Here is a 20,743-nt window from a genome sequence, read left to right as displayed (position 1 = left end):
CCTCAGAACAAAGACAAATAGCTCATTTATTACCCTCCTGGTCACACCTCTGTGTTCTGGTTTTCCTTTTTTCAGGGCTCAATCATTTTCCATCATCTCTTTGATGATTTAATATCATATTGAAGAGCCAAGTTTCACATCTCGCCGACTGTTCCTGTTTTAATCAGATGCAATTAAAGGCTGTTTCTGGGGGACGAGGGGCTGCGTCGGGTGAATAATGAGCCTGTGCACATGAATCTTTGCTCTGCTAAAACAAATCTGACTTGAGGAGCAGTTAAGGGACACACACAAAGTCTAATCAGGTCAATCTTTGGCATAATAGTCTGCGAATGATGTTTTCAGAGCTAATTTTATTATCGCAGACTGAATGTCTTTAATTTTAAGCAAACATGCACTATCATTAAAACGACACTGTGAATCCTCCGGGATCGTTTTTGCTTCTGATTGGCAAGTGACTCGGTTCCAGGTCAAACGTGGACCATGCAAGGCTCAGTGGAGGCTGTAGTTGGTTAGCCAAGCAGAAAACTGGAAAATTTAAGCTGCAATGAGTCATTAGCTAAGCCAAATATGAAACAAAAAGCTGTGTCCCCCAGGAGAGTTCCTTCTGAAGTCTAATCTCTTACTCAAAGCAAATGATTTCACTTCAGTAGATTCTCAAAAATATGCTAACCTTATCATTGTTCATGCTAGCTGATAAAATTGACCATCTTCAGCTTATTCACTCATTCCCTTTGCTTTTTGCTTTTCTATTATCAGCGTAAGCTTCCTACCATTTTCCATCGTTTATTTTCCATTTTATACCCATACCTCACCTCCCTCCATCTTGCTTCTCCCTCTTTTTCTTGAGCTGCTAATGCTGTAACTAATTAGATCTGGCACGGTCTATAATGACTTTGCACTATGGGGAGCTATGGGGGAGGAAAAAAAAATCACCTTCCACTTCTTCTACTATCACTCAAGTGACCACATGCTGAACTTCACTGACAGAGCTCCGCTCTGCATTCACAGGGCATAGACAGCAAGAATGTAAAGGGAACTGCTGATGGGAAAGTTGAAGGCACCGTTTTCCTCTTCGGTGTCTAACCTAGATAGGTGTTTATGATGCTACTTGTGTTGGTTTGTGAGGGAGATGAACAAGACCCATGTTCAGATTGAGTAAGTAGAGAGTAAACATCTGAGTGAACAGCTGTCAGATAGCAGAGGTGTGGACTCGAGTCACATGACTTGGACTCAAGTCAGATTTGAGTCATGATTTTAATGACCTCCTCCTTGAACCGTCACCTTATCGTGGTGGGGGAGCTTGAGTGCCCTAATGATCCTAGGAGCAGTGATGTCTGGGGCACTTTGTGCCCCTGGTAGGGTCTCCCATGACAAATGTGTCTTAGGTGAAGGGTGAGACAAAGAACGGTTCAGAAGATCTTTCATGGAAGTAAAAACGAAGAGTCGGAGTACCCGGCCTGGAGGGTTACAGGGGACCCACCCTGGAGCCAGGCCTGGGGTTGGGGCCTGTGAGCGAGCGCCTGGTGGCCGGGCTTTTGCCCATGGGGCCCGGCCAGGCCCAGCCCGAACCGGATACATGGGCTCATCCAACTGTGGACCCACCATCCGCAAGAGGAACATGAAGGGTCCGGTGCAGTGAGGATCGGGTGGCAGACCGAGGCGGGAGCCTTGGCGGTCCAATCCCCAGACAAGGAAACTGTTTATTGGGACATGGAACGTCACCTCGCTGATGGGGAAGGAGCAGGCGCTTGTGGCAGAGGTTGAGCGGTACCAGCTAGATATAGTCGAACTCACCTCGACACATAGCATTGGCTGATTAGGAGGAATGGCCTGCCTGATCTGAACTTGAATGGTGTCCCGTTATTGGACTTCTGTGCAAGCTGCAGTTGGCCATAACGAACATGTTCAAACATAAGGATGCCCATCAGTACACTTGGTACCAGGGCAGCCTAGGTCGTAGGTCGATGATAGACTTTCTAGTCGTATCATCTGACCTGCGGCCGTATGTTTTGGACACCCGAGTGAAGAGAGGAGCGGAGTTGTCAACTGATCACCACCTGGTGGTGAGTTGGATCAGATGGCAGGGGAAGATGCTACGTTGATCTGGCAGACCCAAATGCATAGTGAGGGTCTGCTGGGAACCCTTGGCAGAAGAACATATCAAGACAGTCTTCAACTCTCACCTCTGGCAGAGCTTTGACCGCATCCCAAGAGCAGTGGGGGACATCAACTCCGAGTGGGCCTTGTTCCACTCTGTGATTGTTGAGGTGACTGTTGCTAGCTGTGGTCGCAAGGTGGCTGGTGCCAGTCGTGGTGGCAACCCCCGTACCTGCTGGTGAACACCAGAGGTTCGGGGAGGCGTCAGGCTGAAGGAGGAGGCCTACAGGCCGTGGCTGGTCTGTGGGTCTCCGGAAGCAGCAGATGGGTACCGGATAGCCAAGAGGGGTGCAGCAGTGGAAGTTGCTGAGGCAAAATCTCTGGCGTGGGAGGAGTTTGGTGAGGCCATGGAGAAAGACCATCGATCGGTGCCAAAGAGGTTCTGGCAAACTGTCCGGCGCCTCAGGAGAGGGAAGCAGCAACTCGCTCATACTGTTTACAATGGGGATGAGGAGCTGCTGACGTCAACTGGGGCTATAGTTGGACGGTGGAAGGAATACTTTGAGGAGCTCCTCAATCCCACCTACGCGCATTCCGAGGAGGAGTCAGAGCCGGGAGACCTGGGGATGGACTGTCCAATCTCTGGGGCAGAAGTTGCTGAGGTAGTCAAACAACTACACAGCGGCAGAGCCCCGGGGGTGGATGAGATTTGTCCTGGGTATCTCAAGGCTATGGATGTGGTAGGGCTGTCGTGGTTGGCATGTCTCTGCAACATTGCGTTGTCATCGGGGGCAGTTCGTGTGGAGTGGCAGACTGGAGTGGTGGTCCCCATCTTTAAAAGGGTGACTGGAGGGTGTGTTCCAACTAAAGGGGGATCACACTCCTCAGCCTCCCTGGAAAGGTCTACTCCAAGGTACTAGAGAGGAGGGTCTGATCGATAGTTGAATCTCAGATTGAGGAGGAGCAATGGGGTTTTCGTCCTGGCCGTGGAACTGTGGATCAGCTCTATACCCTTGCAAGGGTGATGGAGGGGGCTTGGGAGTTTGCCCAACCAATCCACATGTGTTTTGTGGATTTGGAGAAGGCTTATGACCGTGTCCCCAGGGGCACCCTGTGGGGGATGCTCCAGGAGTATGGGGTGGGTGGCCTTTTTTTAAGGGCCATTCAGTCCCTTTATCAGAGGAGCGTGAGTTTGGTCCGCACAGCCGGTAGTAAGTCGGACCTGTTCCCGGTGAGGGTTGGACTCCGCCAGGGGTGCCCTTTGTCACCGGTTCTGTTCACAACCTTTATGGACAGAATTTCTAGGCGCAGCCGTGGTGTGGAGTGTGTCGAGTTTGGTGGCAGGAGAATCTCATCTCTGATTTTTGCGGATGATGTGGTCCTCCTAGCTTCATCCAGCTCTGACCTTCAGCTCTTGCTGGGTAGGTTCACGGTCGACTGTGAAGCGGCTGGGATGAGGATCAGCACCTCCAAATCTGAGACCATGGTTCTCAACCGGGAAAGGGTGGCTTGCCAACTCCGGGTCGGGAGAGAGGTCCTACCTCAAGTGAACGAGTTTAAGTATCTCAGGGTCTTGTTCACGAGTGAGGGTAGGAGGGATCGGGAGATCGACAGACGGATTGGTTCGGCGTCTGCAGTGATGCGGATGCTGAGCCGATCTGTCGTGGTGAAGAGGGAGCTGAGCCAGAAAGCCAGGCTCTCGATTTACCGGTCGATCTACGTCCCAATCCTCACCTATGGTCATGAGCTTTGGGTAATGACCGAAAGAACGAGATCGCAAATACAAGCGGCCGAAATGAGTTTCCTCCATAGGGTGGCCGGGCTCAGCCTTAGAGATAGGGTGAGGAGCTTGGACATTCAGGAGGGACTCGGAGTAGAACCCTGCTCCTCCGGATCAAAAGGAATCAGTTGAGGTGGTTTGGGCATCTGATCAGGATGCCTCCTGGACGTCTCCCTGGGGAGGTGTTACGGGCATGCCCTGCTGGCAGGAGGCCCCTGGGACGACCCAGGACACGTTGGAGAGGTTACATCTCCAATCTGGTCCGGGAACGCCTTGGGGTCCTACCAGAGGAACTTGTGGAGGTGGCTGGGGAGAGGACGGTCTAGAGCTCCCTAGTTGGGATGCTGCCCCCGCGACCCGGACCCGGATACGCGGAGGAAGACGACGACGATTTAAATGACTTCTGACTTGATAAAATCCATAAAGACTTGTGACTTGACTCAGACTTGTAACGCCAATGTCACGATCTGCCCCTGCCCAACCTGACTGTGTTCCTCTCATGCCGTGATTGCCCTTATTGTTCTCACCTGTCCCTCGTTTACCTGCCCATGTTTCCCTAATTAGCCCTCTGTATTTAAACCACCTGTTTTGCCCCTGTCCTTTGTCAGTTCATTGTTGTTGTTTGTCGGTGTCCTGTTCATCCCATCCTGCCATCAAACCATTTTTACTTTTACCGAAGCCTGCATTTTTCCTCCGTTCAGCTCAACCACACATGGTCCACCATCTCCACCTCCTACATCGTGACAGAATGAACTGACCAAACCGGGACCTGTGGTGAGCACTTCTAAATCTCCCTGGAGGAATTATTTTTTCTTTTTTGTCCTTTAGCAGAAGGAGATTCTGGCCCAGGGTGTTGACGCATCCTACCTGTTCTCCGGGGTGGTCAAGCCTCTGGGTGGGTTTCGGCGCATCCAGTTCATTTCCTGCGGTGGTCGAGCCCTTCTCCTCACCTGCTTTCTGCCCCTGTCCCGTTTGTGTCATGGAAGCCGCGGATCCTGGAGCTCTGAAGGAGTTACACCCCCTACGCACGCCATCATTCTCCGGTGTGGTAGGGTTGGTCTCCCCGCTCTTCTCCTGCTTCCCTGCACCCAAGCCTCTGCCTGAGACCCAGCTAATCGTGCCGTGTACCTGCTCTGACCGGTTGTCGAGCACCTGCCGCCGAGCTGGGTTCCCTCGCATCGCTCCTGCCGTTCGTCCACTTCCTGGTCCACGCTGTGGGGCTTATGCCTGCAGGTCTCGTGCTGCTGCAGCCTCTGCTGGGTCCCACGCCTGCTCCTGCAGTTCTCTGCCTGGGTCCCACGCCTACTGCTGCAGCCCCTGCCGGGTCCCACGCCTGCTCCTGCAGTTCTCTACCTGGGTTCCACGCATGTTCCAGTCCAGTCCATGTTCCAGTCCAGTCCATGTTCCAGTCCAAGTCCCTGTTTCAGTCCAAGTCCCTGTTCCAGTCATGTCCAAGTCCCTGTTCCAGTCATGTCCAAGTCCCTGTTCCAGTCATGTCCAAGTCCCTGTTCCAGTCATGTCCAAGTCCCTGTTCCAGTCTTCAAGTCCCCGTCTCCTGTTGTATAGCCTTGTGGGCGTCTGGTATCCGCCCTTGGGGGGGGGGGGGGGGGGTACTGTCACGATCTGCCCCTGCCCAACCTGACTGTGTTCCTCTCATGCCGTGATTGCCCTTATTGTTCTCACCTGTCCCTCGTTTACCTGCCCATGTTTCCCTAATTAGCCCTCTGTATTTAAACCACCTGTTTTGCCCCTGTCCTTTGTCAGTTCATTGTTGTTGTTTGTCGGTGTCCTGTTCATCCCATCCTGCCATTAAACCATTTTTACTTTTACCGAAGCCTGCATTTTTCCTCCGTTCAGCTCAACCACACATGGTCCACCATCTCCACCTCCTACATCGTGACAGCCAATGACTTGCGACTTGAATTGACTTGCATCTTTTGACTTGAGCATAATTTATATTTTAGCACAAAATTGGCACGACATGGACAAAAATCATAAATCAGTCTTTGTTCTGGGTTTGATGTTGTTCTGCTAAGTGCAGCATCACTTTGTTTATAATCAGTTTCAGTTGCACTTTCTGCTTGTTTCAGCAAATGAATTAAGCTTTAAGAAGCTTTTATTCTGGATTTTCTTTATTATCATTGTCATTAAATTGAAGTTTAACAGATGACTTGATTATGACTTGAAAATTCAAAGTTACAGGTGCTGGCCAGTAAATTAGAATATCATCAAAAGGTTGAAAATATTTCAGTAATTCCATTCAAAACGTGAAACTTGTACATTATATTCATGCAATGCACACAGACCAATGTATTTCCAATGTTCATTACATTTAAATTTGATATTCATAAGTGACAACTAATGAAAACTCCAAATTTGGTATCTCAAAAAATTAGAATATTCTGAAAAGGCTGAATATAGAAGACACCTGCTGCCACTCTAATCAGCTGATTTACTCAAAACACCTGCAAAGGCCTTTAAAAGGTCCCTCAGTCTTGTTTTGAAGGCACCACAATCATGGGGAAGACTTCTGACTTAACAGCTGTCCAAAAGACAATCATTGACACCTTGCACAAGGAGGGCAAGACACAAAAGGTGATTGCTAAAGAAGCTGGCTGTTCGCAGAGCTCTGTGTCCAAGCACATTAACAGACAGGCGAAGGGACGGAAAAAATGTGGTAGAAAAAAGTGTACAAGCTCTAGGGATAACCGCACCCTGCAGAGAATTGTGACGACAAACCCATTCAAAAATGTGGGGGAGATCCACACAGAGTGGACTGCAGCTGGAGTCAGCGCTTCAAGAACCACCACGAGGAGACTCATGAAAGACATGGGATTCAGGTGTCGCATTCCGTGTGTCAAGCCACTCTTTAACATGAAACAGCGCAAGAAGCGTCTCGCCTGGGCCAAGGACAAAAAGGACTGGACTGATGCTGAGTGGTCCAAAGTTATGTTTTCTGATGAAAGCAAGTTCTGCATTTCCTTTGGAAATCAAGGACCCAGAGTCTGGAGGAAGAGCGGAGAAGCACAGAATCCACGTTGCATGAGGTCCAGTGTAAAGTTTCCACCGTCAGTGATGGTGTGGGGTGCCATGTCATCTGCCGGTGTTGGCCCACTCTGTTTCCTGAGGTCCAGGGTCAATGCAGCCGTCTACCAGGAAGTTTTAGAGCACTTCATGCTTCCTGCTGCTGACCAACTTTATGGGGATGCAGACTTCACCTTTCAACAGGACTTGGCACCTGCACACAGTGCCAAAACCACCAGCACCTGGTTCAAGGACCATGGTATCCCTGTCCTTGATTGGCCAGCAAACTCGCCTGACCTTAACCCCATAGAAAATCTATGGGGTATTGTGAAGCGGAGGATGCAATACGCTAGACCCAACAATGCAGAGGAGCTGAAGACGACTATCAGAGCAACCTGGGCTCTCATAACACCTGAGCAGTGCCACAGACTGATCGAGTCCATGCCACGCCGCATTACTGCAGTTATTGAGGCAAAAGGAGCCCCGACTAAGTATTGAGTGCTATACATGCACATTCTTTTCATGTTCATTCTTTTCAGTTGGCCAACATTAGAGAAACAAACATTTTTTCATTGGCCTTTAGAATATTCTAATTTTCTGAGATACCAGATTTGATGTTTTCATTGGTTGTCACCTATAAATATCAAAATTAAACGTAATAAACATCGGAAATACATTGGTCTGTGTGCATTGCATGAATATAATGTACAAGTTTCACGTTTTGAATGGAATTACTGAAATATTTTCAACCTTTTGATGATATTCTAATTTACTGGCCAGCACCTGTAAGGGCTTGGACTTGACTTGGACTTCCACATCATTGACTTTGGGCTCGACTTGGACTTGGTTATCTTTGACTTGAACTTGACTGGAGACTTGACTGGAAAGACTTGTGACTTACTTGTGAATTGCAAAGAAGAGACTTGCTCACACCTCTGTCAGATAGTTACAGAGTTGTTGGCTGGTTTTGGGATCTCCGATGTGCTCTTAACAACTCTCAGTCATCCATGGCATCATTCAGGATAAAAGGCAATTAGACAGTTAAAAAAACTTTTGTGAATAATTTGTTTTTGTCTAGGGAACTTTTTTTGTTCAAACTTTTCTTTCCTGATGTTGATTTTTGAAAGTCAGGGCAGCCAGTGGCTGATTAATGAAGCTTTTTTGTTAGTGTGCTGTTGGCACACACACACACACATACACACACACACACACACACACACACACAAATATATATGCAATTCACAACATTTGGAGAACAAAATAATGTTAATTGACTGTGATTCATGCATACTGTATCTCTATGCCAGGAGGAATTCTGGTCCCTGAGTGCTGCCACTATCCTGCATGTTTGAGTTGTTTTCCTGCTCCAACTCACATAATTCAATGGTTGAATCACCTGTTCACCAGGTTTCTGAGCTTTGTAGAAGCCTGTTCATCTCCTATTGTTTTAAATCATGGTGTGTCGAAGCAGGGAAACAACTAAAACATGATGGATGGATGCAATCGAGGACCAGGACTGCCTACCCTGGTCTGACAAGTCATCCTATATATGTAAATATATAATCTGGCCCCGACCCATAGACAGAGTTTGTTGTGAAGGCAGAATCTGTGGTTGCTTAAGAATTTTATTACTAACAAATTAAACTAGACTGACTTTAAAACTAAATGTATAGTGTAACTAAAACGGATTATGTCAAATCAGAACCAACAAATCTGAAGAAGCGATTGTTCTGACGGGAACTGAAGGTGTTGTTTTCGCATTAAGCTTTGGTTCGGAAGTTCAGAAACACATGAGACATCATCATGCTGGTCTACCTACCCTTCGTGGAAGTCCTCTGTAGATCAGGAATATCGAGGTCCAGTGGACCCTCTCTGGAACCGAGCCGGTAGGAAAAGCCGCGTTTCCGATCAGACCCGTCTTTGAGTTACTTCTGGGTACACGACAAGTTACTGGCGTCTGGTGAGACCCCTGGTCTGGATGGTTCAGCTTTATTCTGAAAGGAACTGTTGTCGCTGTTGGAATAGCGACACATTTTTCAGCTTGTCATTGTTCTTTCGGTTAAAGAGTTGAGATCAGGATTGGCCACTCTGTCACTTTCTCTGGAACGCTTTGAACTGGCGTTAAAGCTGACGTGGCGTAGTTTTATACTTCAGATGTTATGATTTATTGTCGAATGAAAAATTACCAAACACCATCAGAACCACGCCTCCGTCAGATCTGTAAGATTCTGATTGGATCAGTGAAAGGAATGTGTTATGTCTTTAACACTACGTGAAATGAGTCCTGTTGGAACACAAAGTCACAGTACCTTTATATTCTATAGGATTATAATAAGGTAATTGATATTTTGATTTCACAGATCGGTCACATCTTATTTATTGACTAACACTTTGATGGATTAGCTTTATTAAAATAGAGTTCTTTGATTAATTAAAAGAAAATAGTTCATTCTTCGTTCTTCTGTTGAGCTGAAAATAAGCAGGTTAGAAGGAATGCATGACACCTTGAGACCACTATCTCATGCAGACTAGTCTTGAGCAAAGAAGGGAAAAACCGTCATTCCGTTCCGTTACAGCAGCGAACAATGTGACATATTCATAGCCACAAAAATGGGTCAACAGGGCAGAGTGCCATACATCATGCTGTTCCTGAGCCGACGCAATCTTTGTAATTTTTCTCTGTCGTAGTTCTGCCTTAATGGTGCTAAGCCCGCCCAATACTTCTCTATAAACACAGAGAGCTATGATTGGCCTGTTCTAAAGTTAGCTGAGCTAATGCTAGACTTGTGGAGGCTACAATGGAGCATGGCTAGACTAACCTGTAGAGCAAAATATTTGCTACTGCAATGGTTTGTCTAGATTTCTAGGGTAGTATTTAGATTTATAAGACATAAGAGTCAACACATTCTTATATCTGTCAGGGTTTTTTTAAAGGCTTGATGATAATGAACTTCTGAATGTTAAGTGTCTATATTTTCTTTCTAAAAGTGCTGTTTCCTGTTCTTAAAGGTGGAAAATAAATCACTATTAATACCACTTTCTTTCAAAGACACCCCAGTTGCCATAAGTGACATCATGTCAAACGCAAAAGTACTGTCCATCTTTTCATTGGCTGATTGTCCTCAGGTGTGACCAATATGGAATATTAAAAAAGGAAGACATCAAAATAATGAATCACATAAACTATCAATCAGTCCACCATAACTTATTGTGTTACCAAAGTTGATACAAAAACCCACCATCCATCCATCCATCCATCCACTGTTTCAAATTCTTCTTTTTCTGGGCCGGGCTGTGAAGGTAATGGGTTAAGGAAAGATATCCAATCCCTGTTCTCATCTGCAACATTCACCAGCTGCTCATGGGGAATCCCAAAGACTTATTAAGCCCAGTTTTTTCAGAGAGGAAAAAATAATCCCTTCAGTGACTTCTGGTTCTACCCTAGGGTCTCCTCCTTGAGGGGCACAAACCTCCAGAGAAAAGCAACCAAGCCCGAAACACCTCAACTGTCTTTTCCATGTAGATAAAGAGTACATCTACTCTAAGCTCTCCTTACCGAGCTTCTAACCTCTGACCCCAACACCCAATGAAGGAAGCTTTTTTCAGCAGCTTGCATCCAGGATGAGCCACATTTCAACACCGGGAAAAGGCTGGAACGTTTTTACAGCAAAGAACCAATGAAAGCCCCAGGTGGCAGCTGGGAGGTTGTTTCAAGATATGTGGTTCTTCACTGGAAGTCGGACACAGGAGCTCAGAAGGCAGAATGCTTGTCGAGGAAAAGAATAGGTGCAGAGGAACGTCTGACTCAACAAACCTTTTCCATCATGCCTGCTGCCTCCAGTCAAATTAAGCTGTCAAAGGCAGCACAGCTCTGCTCTAATTTCAACATGGAGTCGACTTAAATAATCATCCCAGACCTGGTAAAGCAGGTCCATGGGCCAGATATAAATTTACCTGTCACTTTTAATTAGGAAATTTAATTTCTTTTCAATACACGCCTCAGTCCTCAGGATGTGTCCTCTGCAAGGTCACCCACACATTATTTAAAATACAGATGACTGTTGAATGCAAATTTACAACATCTGTCTGTCCGTCCATCATCTATCTATCCATCTATCCATCTATCCATCCATCATCTATCCATCCATCCATCCATCCATCCATCCATCCATCCATCCATCCATCCATATCTATCTATATCTATCTATCTATCTATCTATCTATCTATCTATCTATCTATCTATCTATCTATCTATCTATCTCTCTCTCTCTCTCTCTCTCTCTCTCTCTCTCTCTATCTATCTATCTATCTATCTATCTATCTATCTATCTATCTATCTATCTATCTATCTATCTATCTATCTATCTATCTATCTATCTATCTATCTATCTATCTATCTATCTATCTATCTATCTATCTATCTATCTATCTATCTATCTATCTATCTATCTATCTATCTATCCATCCATCCATCCATCCATCCATCCATCTATCTGTCCTAGAAGTGAAAAAAATACCTCTTTTTGTCTGATTCATATCTGCTCAGGAGACGCTGCAGACCACCACACTTGAAGCCCTGGAAGTGAGCTGCTGGTGCACCGACAGTGACAATGTCATAGAAAGCATCTGCAAAACAGGGAAAACAGTATTTTTGAATGTCCTCGAGAACCAGGAACTAAATTGTATCTCTAATAACAAGGTTTTCCCTTTCAAATGGTGTCCAAATATCAATTTAAAATTGTGAACAAGCTATCTAAATGTCATGGTGATGTGAAGTGGTCAAAAATTTGAAGTACCTTCCAGTATAAAACAACAAAACAAAAAAAGAAAAACCACGGTACCTTGGGAAAAAGGCAGACGGGCTAGAAATTAGGTTTTTATCACTCTCCTCCTACAAGGTTGAGTTTTTGTGATAATTCAGATCTTTTGAATTGCTTTTATCTTATCTGTTGTAAATAGCTCTTTAAATGTCCTCAGTTTGGAGATTAGTGGACATGAATGACAAGCTAATTGCTAGTCCAACTGGGGCCATTTTAGACTTTTAAGCAAAAATACTATGTAGTTCATATATGCTACTATTATAAAGCGTAACACCACTTTCAAGTTTACATGTCTTGGTTGTTTACAAAGCTGTAGTGGTTAACTGCAGCAGCAGCTAGCTTTAGCACTTCTAGTGCTAGCACTGACTCAAGGTTTCCTGTGATATAATGGTAGAGTGTCCACCCTGGGACTGGGAGATCGGGGTTCGTTTTGGGTCATACCAAAGACTTCAAAAATGGGACCCAGTGCCTCTCTGCTTGACACTCAGCTTTAAGGGTTTGATCGTTACAGAGCGCAGCAACCGCTGCAGCTCACTGCTCCACTCCATGAGGCTGGGTAAATGTGGAGATGAATTTCATCAGTGTGTGATGATGACTCTGGGACTTTAACTTCAGTGCATTTATTATAATATTGTTGTAAAAAAAACTGTATCAATCAAACTGTTTGAAAATAGTATTAATGGTGTGGTTCACTGAAAACCCATTTTAAATGATCATTTCTGATCAGGAGCAGTCACTCTTGAGTTTTTCATACAGGCTGAACATGAAAACAGTCCCATACACCTATGCCCTGCATTAGCTTGAGATTGGACGATGACACTCTAGGATTTGAAAAACCTGACAGAAGGACATCACACTGTCACTTAAGATTCGTGGACTCACCCATCTTGACTTGTGACGGGGAGAGTTTGTTGTTGTTTTAGCATCCAGGAATCAGCAGAGAGTGTCTCAGCCAGTAGAAGCTAACTGTTAGCATTAGCAACTCCACCACATGGCAAAACTCCTCCAAGCTTGTGTTTTTTGTGGAGATAAAACATCAACGTTGCAAAATATTAGTCAGCAGTAGAGTTACATTGCTGTTAGCCAATCAGAGGGGAGATGTCAAAATATCAGGAAATAAGACTCCAGATCCTGTTGTCTGAAGCTCTCCTCCAATCTGGCAATACTGTATTCTAGATCCCAAAACAGGTGCATCAGGACTTTTTGTATTCTTAGTACAACTTACAAGGCACTCATTCCTACTAGAGACCTTTGCAAATGTAATGATTAACAAGTGAACCACATCTTTAACATGAATTACTATCAAGAGTGTGAGATTTGAGTTTTTACAATGGTAGTAATCTACTTTAATCCTGGCACTGTGACTAGTCATTAGCTCGTCAATCCAGTTGAAAACCAATTGCTGTTTCTTTAAACTGGAGCTGTTCAAAGAGCTTTCTACAACAGGTAATTTCTGAGAATTTTTTTCCACAGAAATCCACTTCAACAAATCTTAGTAATCACTTTAGGTTGTACCAGTCTCTTGCACCAGGAGGACGGCCAATGTCACAGTGCCTTGCTCCAATTTTTCACATCGGCCTCAAATTCAAAGAAAGACTCCTCAGACGGCTTGGATGACACCGAGGTGCTATAGAGCAGACCTTGTTTTGAATGAATAATGGTCGAAAGTCCCAATTAAATCAGAAAACACGAAAAGGGCTGTGTGCGTGTTTGTGTGTTTGTGTGTGTGTGTGCGTGTTTGTGTGTTTGTGTGTGTGTGTGCCTGCGTGCGTGCGTTTGAGGACTGTAAATAGGTACAGTTCTACAGTAAAAAGGAGCAAAGTCAGAAACTATAGAAACTAAAATATCACAAGAAAGCTAAATAAATGAATAAATAACAGCTTTGACAGTAAAAAACCCATAAATGTTGACTAAAATTCAAATTACGGGCTCAGCAGCTCCAGTCCTTTTCACAGAGGAGTAAGTGTGCACAACACACCAACTGTCTCACATTGGGACTTTGGGGTTAAGGTGTCCCGAGTTTCGCCCACCAACTATCCCTGCGTTTGGTCGGAAGGCTGCCTAATTGCAGCACATCTGGGCCCCGGTCTTTTCAGGTATGTAGGTTTCCTTAATTGGCTCTTCACCATCAGCTGCACATGGTAGAACACCAATGGGCTCCAGAACATAAGGCACATAGACAAATTAGAGCTTGATTTGCAGCTCTTCCTCTCACTTTAAAAGTAAAAATCTGTTTCTTATTTAATCAGCAGCAGAGCAAGGTTGCAAAAAACAAAAATCTGAGAAGACAGATGCTTTCGTAAAGAGCAAACTGATTGTGGCAATCAAAACGAGAGGTTGTAATTCACACACAACGATCCTTATTAAACACAAAACAACCCGCTCAACAACACTCTCAGCCCCGTTTAACCAGAGTGAGTGTTTGGAGGAGAGAAACGTCTGACAGCTGTCGTTTTGGAGATGGTGGGAAGCCACTCACAGTGAAACAAATGAATTCTGTTCAGAGCTTGAAGGGCTGTTTTTCCTGATTTCCTTTTCTCTCTGGATGATCAATAGACAAAATGAAAATGAATGGTTTAGCAATGCTGAGTAGATTGCACAGCGCTCTCAAGGAAATGCAACTTTCTACAAAATCAGATGGAAAAAAGGAGCAACCGGTTTATGCTCCGAGGACCACAGAGATGGTACGAAGAAACGCCAGCGTGTCTTTGAGAGTAAACTCAGGTTTTGCCTCTTTTCACAGAGGTTTATCTCTGTGGTGACATTATCTATGCTTTTAGATTAGACATATTTAAGTACAGCCTCACGGCTGATCAATTCTCTCAAAAACAAACAAACAAAAAAACAACTAAAGAGGCATCTTTTCTTCTTGTTTTCTCTTGGATTAAAACAATTTTATTACATTTTCTCTGAGAAGAATCTCTATGAGAGATGTCTCAGCAGGGGCGATGCTGCCTGAACTGATAAGCCCACAGTTTGTTATTGTTCACTGTTAAAGATTAGGAAACAGCATTCACTTTCTTTTGTTGTAAGATTTTATTAGCATTTGTTGTCATTGAATGGGAGAGAATGAGGAATCGAGCACGCTTACATTCTGATCCACACCTATGTTTTAAATTAGAATTAGAATCAACAACAAGCACTTTATAAAACATTCATATTCTGGGTTGAAGAACATCTATTTTTGTTCCTTATTTAGAGCAACGAGCATTTGAAATAATTTTTAAATTAAAGAAAAAAAGGTGAAATGTTCTCTCATACCTCAAAAACAAGAGGAGACTGGTACACATTTCATTTAATGAGCTGCACAGCTTTAAACAGTACAATCTCTCTGTTTTAATGACACAGCAGGGATATTAGTCAAGTAATCTGATTGCCACTGGTGGATCCACTGAGCTACTTGGTCTCCAGCAGTTTTCTTAGTTAACATGCAAATTTCACAAATTCATATTTTCTTGACATTTTGGAACAAGTCAACTGAAAAAAAACAATTTTCCTCCACACCACTAGTCTGCACTGTGAGCATCACTTTATTGATCTCCAGGAAGTATTTTGCTAAAGTTTCAAAACTATCATCGCCAAATCCCAATGCGTCAATTCATTCTGGTCGAGAAGTGTAGGTTGACTTCGTCCCTTTTGCACCCTTGATCTGCACATCAAAGGGGGGAATTCTGAGAAGAAGGCGAAACAATGGCTCAAATTCCCATTTCGGAAAATATGTATTTTAAAGTATGATTATCCAAATATTTAGTGTTTTATTATTGTGTACATACATGATTACAATGAAATGTTTCCCTTTTGAAAGATGCATTACATGTAAGTTGATAAATAGCTGGTGTGTAATTTTGGACACGATATGCCAGTAAATCATTTGTTCAGTAGGATTTTACAGACTGCAGAGTCAAAAAGAAAACTTTTCCCCTGTGGTCAGGAAAAAAAAACATTTGGAATGTTTGTGGAAAAATCTAATAGTCAATATTAGAATAAAAAAATTTGATCATTTCCTCTTTTACCCAAAATGTAAAGTTAATTTTAAAGAAAAACCTTTCTTAAATTATGATTTCTGATTATAATCGGGCCCTCTGAATTTCTCATGTAGGAACATGAAAATAGTCTCCTACACCTATCTCTTGAATTAGCTTGATAGAAAATATATGGTGAAAATCTAGGATTTAAAGAAGGCTGTTGTTGGTTTAGTGAAGAGGAAACAGTAAAAAATATCTCAGTTAGTAGAAGCCAACTGTTAGCGTTAGCAACTCCACCACACGGCAAAACTCCTCCAGGCTTATGTGTTTTGTGGAGATAAAACATCAGTGTTGCAAAGTAAATGGAGTCAGTGGTAGAGTTATTTTGATGTTAGCCAATCAGAGGTGAGATGAGTGCCGCTTTCTCGGTCCAAGCGTCTTCCTAACAGGAAGTGTGGAGGAAATACGTCTCCACCCAGGCCTTGACCCTCACTTTGGATCATAGGGTGCAGTGCAAGTATGGGGACTGGGCCATGGTGGATAAAATTGAGCTTTTGTGTGCTTTAGTCTCAAACGAGGCAAGTTATTGTAAGTTTTCGAAGACCGCAGAACGGGACACTCGAGAAACAAGACTCGGGCAGATAATGCAGCAGAACACACAGACAGCTCGTATGTCTGCGACATCATCCAGTGCATAAATGTTAGAGGAAACTTTCAGACAAGATTCTGGGTCCCCTTTGTATTTCTATGTGGCAGGGTTGACGGAAGCTACCAGATTAATTTTACTTCCTGCCTTAGGTGCATTTCTTTTGTAAACAATGTTATCAGAAAGATAGATTACTAATATTTATCTCAAACCTATTATATTATTGTGAAATCTTCACTGTCACTATTCTCTAACTGTCCAGTTCATGGGCTGGCTACAACACAACTCACTCCTGCCTCTGGTGGTGGGGAGTGGTAATACACCGAAAACGCCACTGCCCCATTATATCAACATTATATCAGAGAAATAGACCCGGACTTGATTATTTCTAGTGCGATGACTAACAAAAGACCATAACATGTGGACATATTTTACATTCACGACACACTGAATATTTATGCTTGATAACTTTTTAATTCATTTAAAACAAAGACTTAATTTCTTGTTTTTTCATGATGGGGTTGACCGTCTTAAGTCAAGAGGAATCTTTTTGTTGATTTACAGTATACAAAAATAAATGTCAGAGTTTACTTTTAAAATTAGTCAGTTAATTAACTAATTTGCTGATTTTCATATTAAAAGAAAGGCCTTTAGTGCTCATGGGTACGTCGGAGCCCCTGAAGCTGGTTTAATGTGAGCCTGAGAATCTGGCTATGCTTTACATTGTTAACACACAACAAAAACAATTCAACAATATGAATTTAAACACTACTAACCAATTAGGTTGTGCTAAATTATAAGAGAATGGCTACCCTGTCACTCACAAAACATGGCTACATTTTTAACAAGCCTCTCTGCAGTCCTTAGACTCTTTTTGAAGGTTATCACTTATACTTTACAATCTATTTTAAAGCCATCATAAAGACTTTATAGCGTCTTTACTGGTGCTTTAAATGTGCAGATAGTTCCCAGTTTATTGGAACTGCTAAAGAAAACCAATTAGGCAAAAATAAAGCTACCTAGTGTTTAAAATACCTCCATGTCCACTAACTGAAAAAATCACTTTCTCAGCAACGACCTGCTGGAAAGCAGAATTACAGGGGACAAAATAAAGCACTGTACAAAAAAACAAACAAACAAACAAACAAAACACACACACACACACACACACACACACACACACACACACACACACACACACACACACACAGCTTAAGTAGTGTTTTATTTAATTCCCAGGCCAAGTTAATTCTCACATTTCAACCTGTGTGATGACCGGCAACAATCAGCTCTCACTGTTTCTGCCAATCAGACAGAGAAACAAAAGGAGACAACAATTTGTGCAGCTTTTAGAGCATGCACGCGCACAAAGATGGGTACGACAACAGATCAAACAGCTCCGGTTTTACCAAACTAAGTTGCCCTGCAAGTGTCCTTCTGATGTCATTACATGCAATACCTGCTTTTTTGGGGCACGTCACTCTCATCCTCTGTGTGTGCAAGTTTATTGGGATGAACTCCAGAGGCTTCTGGGCTTTGCAGCAACTTGGTTTGAATGAACAGCCTGAAAAAACACACACACACACACACACACAAGCCTGAATCATTTTGCAATAAAAAAACCAAAACCTTCAAGACGTCCCTTGTCCTAGAAAGTCACACTGTAAGATCTGGTTTTGACATATTCCCAAAACGACTGATTTAAAAGCTTAAAAGAGGATGAACTGAATCTGTACTCTAGTGTGTGTTTTTAAATATAAAGTTTCTACCTCTGTATGTGTCAGTGTTTTCTAATCTACTTCATGCAAAGCTGAATGATAAAAAGAATACATTAACATACAAAACACAAGGTATACATTAAAACTGAAAGTCCGGCTCTGTTAGAAGTTAGAATAAGAAGCTGCAGTTCTATGCTTTTATGAATGTTGCCATGTCCACAACTTCAGTGCAGAAAAAATGCAAATATAAATTGTGGTTTCAAAGATGTAAAATAATCTGAACCGACGGACCCAAAAATACATTCTTACATAAAATGTCACACACTGTGAAAAACAATATTGAATCTGTTTGTGCATATATTTGCGAGTGCTCAAAACAAAATACAATTTCATATTTGTATTCATATGCATCTTCATATATTAACCATGTGTGTCTTCTATATTGATATAACCTGGTTGAAGGGATTCTGAAAATGGAAGATTTAGAATTACCTCTCTAAAATTTTCATTTGTCTTTCACAATCTAATAACTGAAATGTACCGTAGTATTAGTTTCCAGCTTGGAGATTTAGCTATGGAGGTCATTTATACACTATAATAAAACAGCAACTGTATATGAGCTATTTATATTCACAAAGCCGTACCTTGGTGGTCTCTTATTGTGGTTTTAAATATTCAAACATATAAAAAAATCATTTGGGTCACGTAGAGGTCTTTAAAAGTTGGAGGCAAATGCACATTATTTAACAACGCGAAACAAAAGGCACAGCAGTGGAAAAAAATTAAAAACACAAGTAATACTGCGGTTATGATTCTGAGCAATAATCCAGTCTTTCCAGAGCAATTTTCTCTCTAATCTACAAGGCTTTCATTGCTGCGGTTGATAACGTTCTAATGCTGCAGCCACCACCGTCACCAAGAGACTCCTTTTGGCAGTGCTTTAATGACTTTTCTTTGACTTTGCCTTGTTGGTAAAGATTAAAGTCGTGTTGGCAAAAGCATTTAATCTTCAGTCTGCACAAAAGGATGTAGCTCATCATTGTAATGACACATCTTTTGTTCATTTGTCCTCCTGACGCGGGAAACACTTCATCACATTTCCTTAAACCAAGGGAAGTGATTTCCAATAGGCAATTTAGCTATGCGTCAGCATTAAGGTTGGTTTATGCTTGACGCGTCCACGAGGTCTGCACGGCTCCACGCGGAAAAGTTGCGTCATTTTGCGTCATTTTAACAACCACGCCCCTCCACCGTGCCTCCGCACGGCCCAAATTTTCCGCAACGCGCACCTCGGAAAATTTCTAACCATGCGGACGGACGGACGCCGAAAAACATGGCGGACCGGCAAGAACTAGTATGGCAGAGGTTCGTAAATACAGACATTTGTATGATTCAGCTCTCAGAGATCACCGTAATCAACATGTTGTTAATAATTATTGGAGAGAAATAGCTCGCACTGTCGGAAAAGACGAGAACGCTGTTAAAAATGCGGAAATGCCATGTTGTAAACAGTAATTTCTACTTCTACTATGGTGTAGTGTTGGATGCATGCCGTAGAGCTCCCCTACAGTTTGGGAGTATATTGGCTCACCGCAGAGACAAGCCGCACGAACCATAAAAGCTGTGAGTTGTGAAGCGCGTTCCATCCGCGAGCCGCATCACCAAGCGGAAAGTGAATGTGTCAAGCATAAACCAAGCTTTAGAGCATGGGTACCAGTGATTCATGAAAACAAAGAAGTTTAAAAAAGTATCAAAAGTTGGACATTGATTTTATTATTTGCTATTATACACATTATGTCAAGTTCAATGCAATTTCTAAGATAATAGTGGCTTTTGGCTCCTTTAATGCATCAAGTCTTTAGCACCGACATAAATATACTGGACATCTCCTTTCCATAGGCTCCAATATCACGTTTTTGAGGCCAAATGGGAGGTGGCCACCACCGCCATTTTGACCGTGTCACAGGTTCCGTCAAGCCCGGACAATTCCAAAAAAGGGAAGAGTTAAATTTCATGGTTAAACAGTACATGTTAAAATCTAAGCTCAGCTCGGCAGTGACCTAAAATACATCAATTTAATTTTACTTACCGAAAAAAATGAAGTGGAGACTCCTTGGACGCTCTATTAGTGCAATTAATGCCACAGCAAGTCATTTTGTCCAACAATTGCACAAATAATATCCAAAAAAGAATACACAAACACAGAGACTCAAAATCCCGGAACAGTGTCCAGGCCAGACCGAGGCTCTACTGAGGTCTTTCCACGGAGTTAGCTCTGTGGTCACGTGGGTCTGATGCTCATTAATTATACAGAATTTTAGGCTTTTAATACACTTAAACAGAAGAGTGAGAAAAAATTCACCCCCCTCAGAGTTGTCATGATTGTAAACTAGATCATTTAAACCAAAAACATGTTTTGGAACCAGGCTGTAAACATGTTTATTTCTGCTGTGAAATTGGTATTTTCTAACATGGGAGTCAATGAGGATTTGCTCGCTTCTGACACCATCCCCCAGTGGATGAGGGTGGAACTGCAATTTATTTCATTTCCGCGTTTGCCTCAATTTTAGAGCCACATTGTGGGGGCTTGGTTTTTAGACAAAAAGGTTGATCAGATGTACATCCTCTGTTTTTTCTGTCTTATAAGACTTATTTCAATGGCACCAAAATGACTAAAATGAAACTTTTCCAA

General features: G+C 43.1%; 1 protein-coding gene across 6 annotated transcripts in view; it reads right to left on the bottom strand.

Annotated features, from left to right (window-relative positions):
* Positions 1 to 20,743, bottom strand: part of inpp4b (inositol polyphosphate-4-phosphatase type II B) — a 290,844-nt gene that overhangs the window by 69,191 nt on the left and 200,910 nt on the right. For all 6 annotated transcript variants that reach the window (XM_015965572.3, XM_015965579.3, XM_015965584.3 and 3 more), the window contains 2 exons: positions 17,793 to 17,897; positions 11,420 to 11,528 (listed from right to left, as the gene is read on the bottom strand). In XM_015965572.3, the coding sequence (XP_015821058.1) occupies positions 11,420 to 11,528; positions 17,793 to 17,897 (214 nt within the window). The remainder of the gene's footprint in view (positions 1 to 11,419; positions 11,529 to 17,792; positions 17,898 to 20,743) is intronic.

Source organism: Nothobranchius furzeri, chromosome 4 (assembly GCF_043380555.1).
Source record: "Nothobranchius furzeri strain GRZ-AD chromosome 4, NfurGRZ-RIMD1, whole genome shotgun sequence".
Taxonomy (NCBI): Eukaryota; Metazoa; Chordata; class Actinopteri; order Cyprinodontiformes; family Nothobranchiidae; genus Nothobranchius; species Nothobranchius furzeri.
This window is presented reverse-complemented; position numbering and strand designations above follow the sequence as displayed.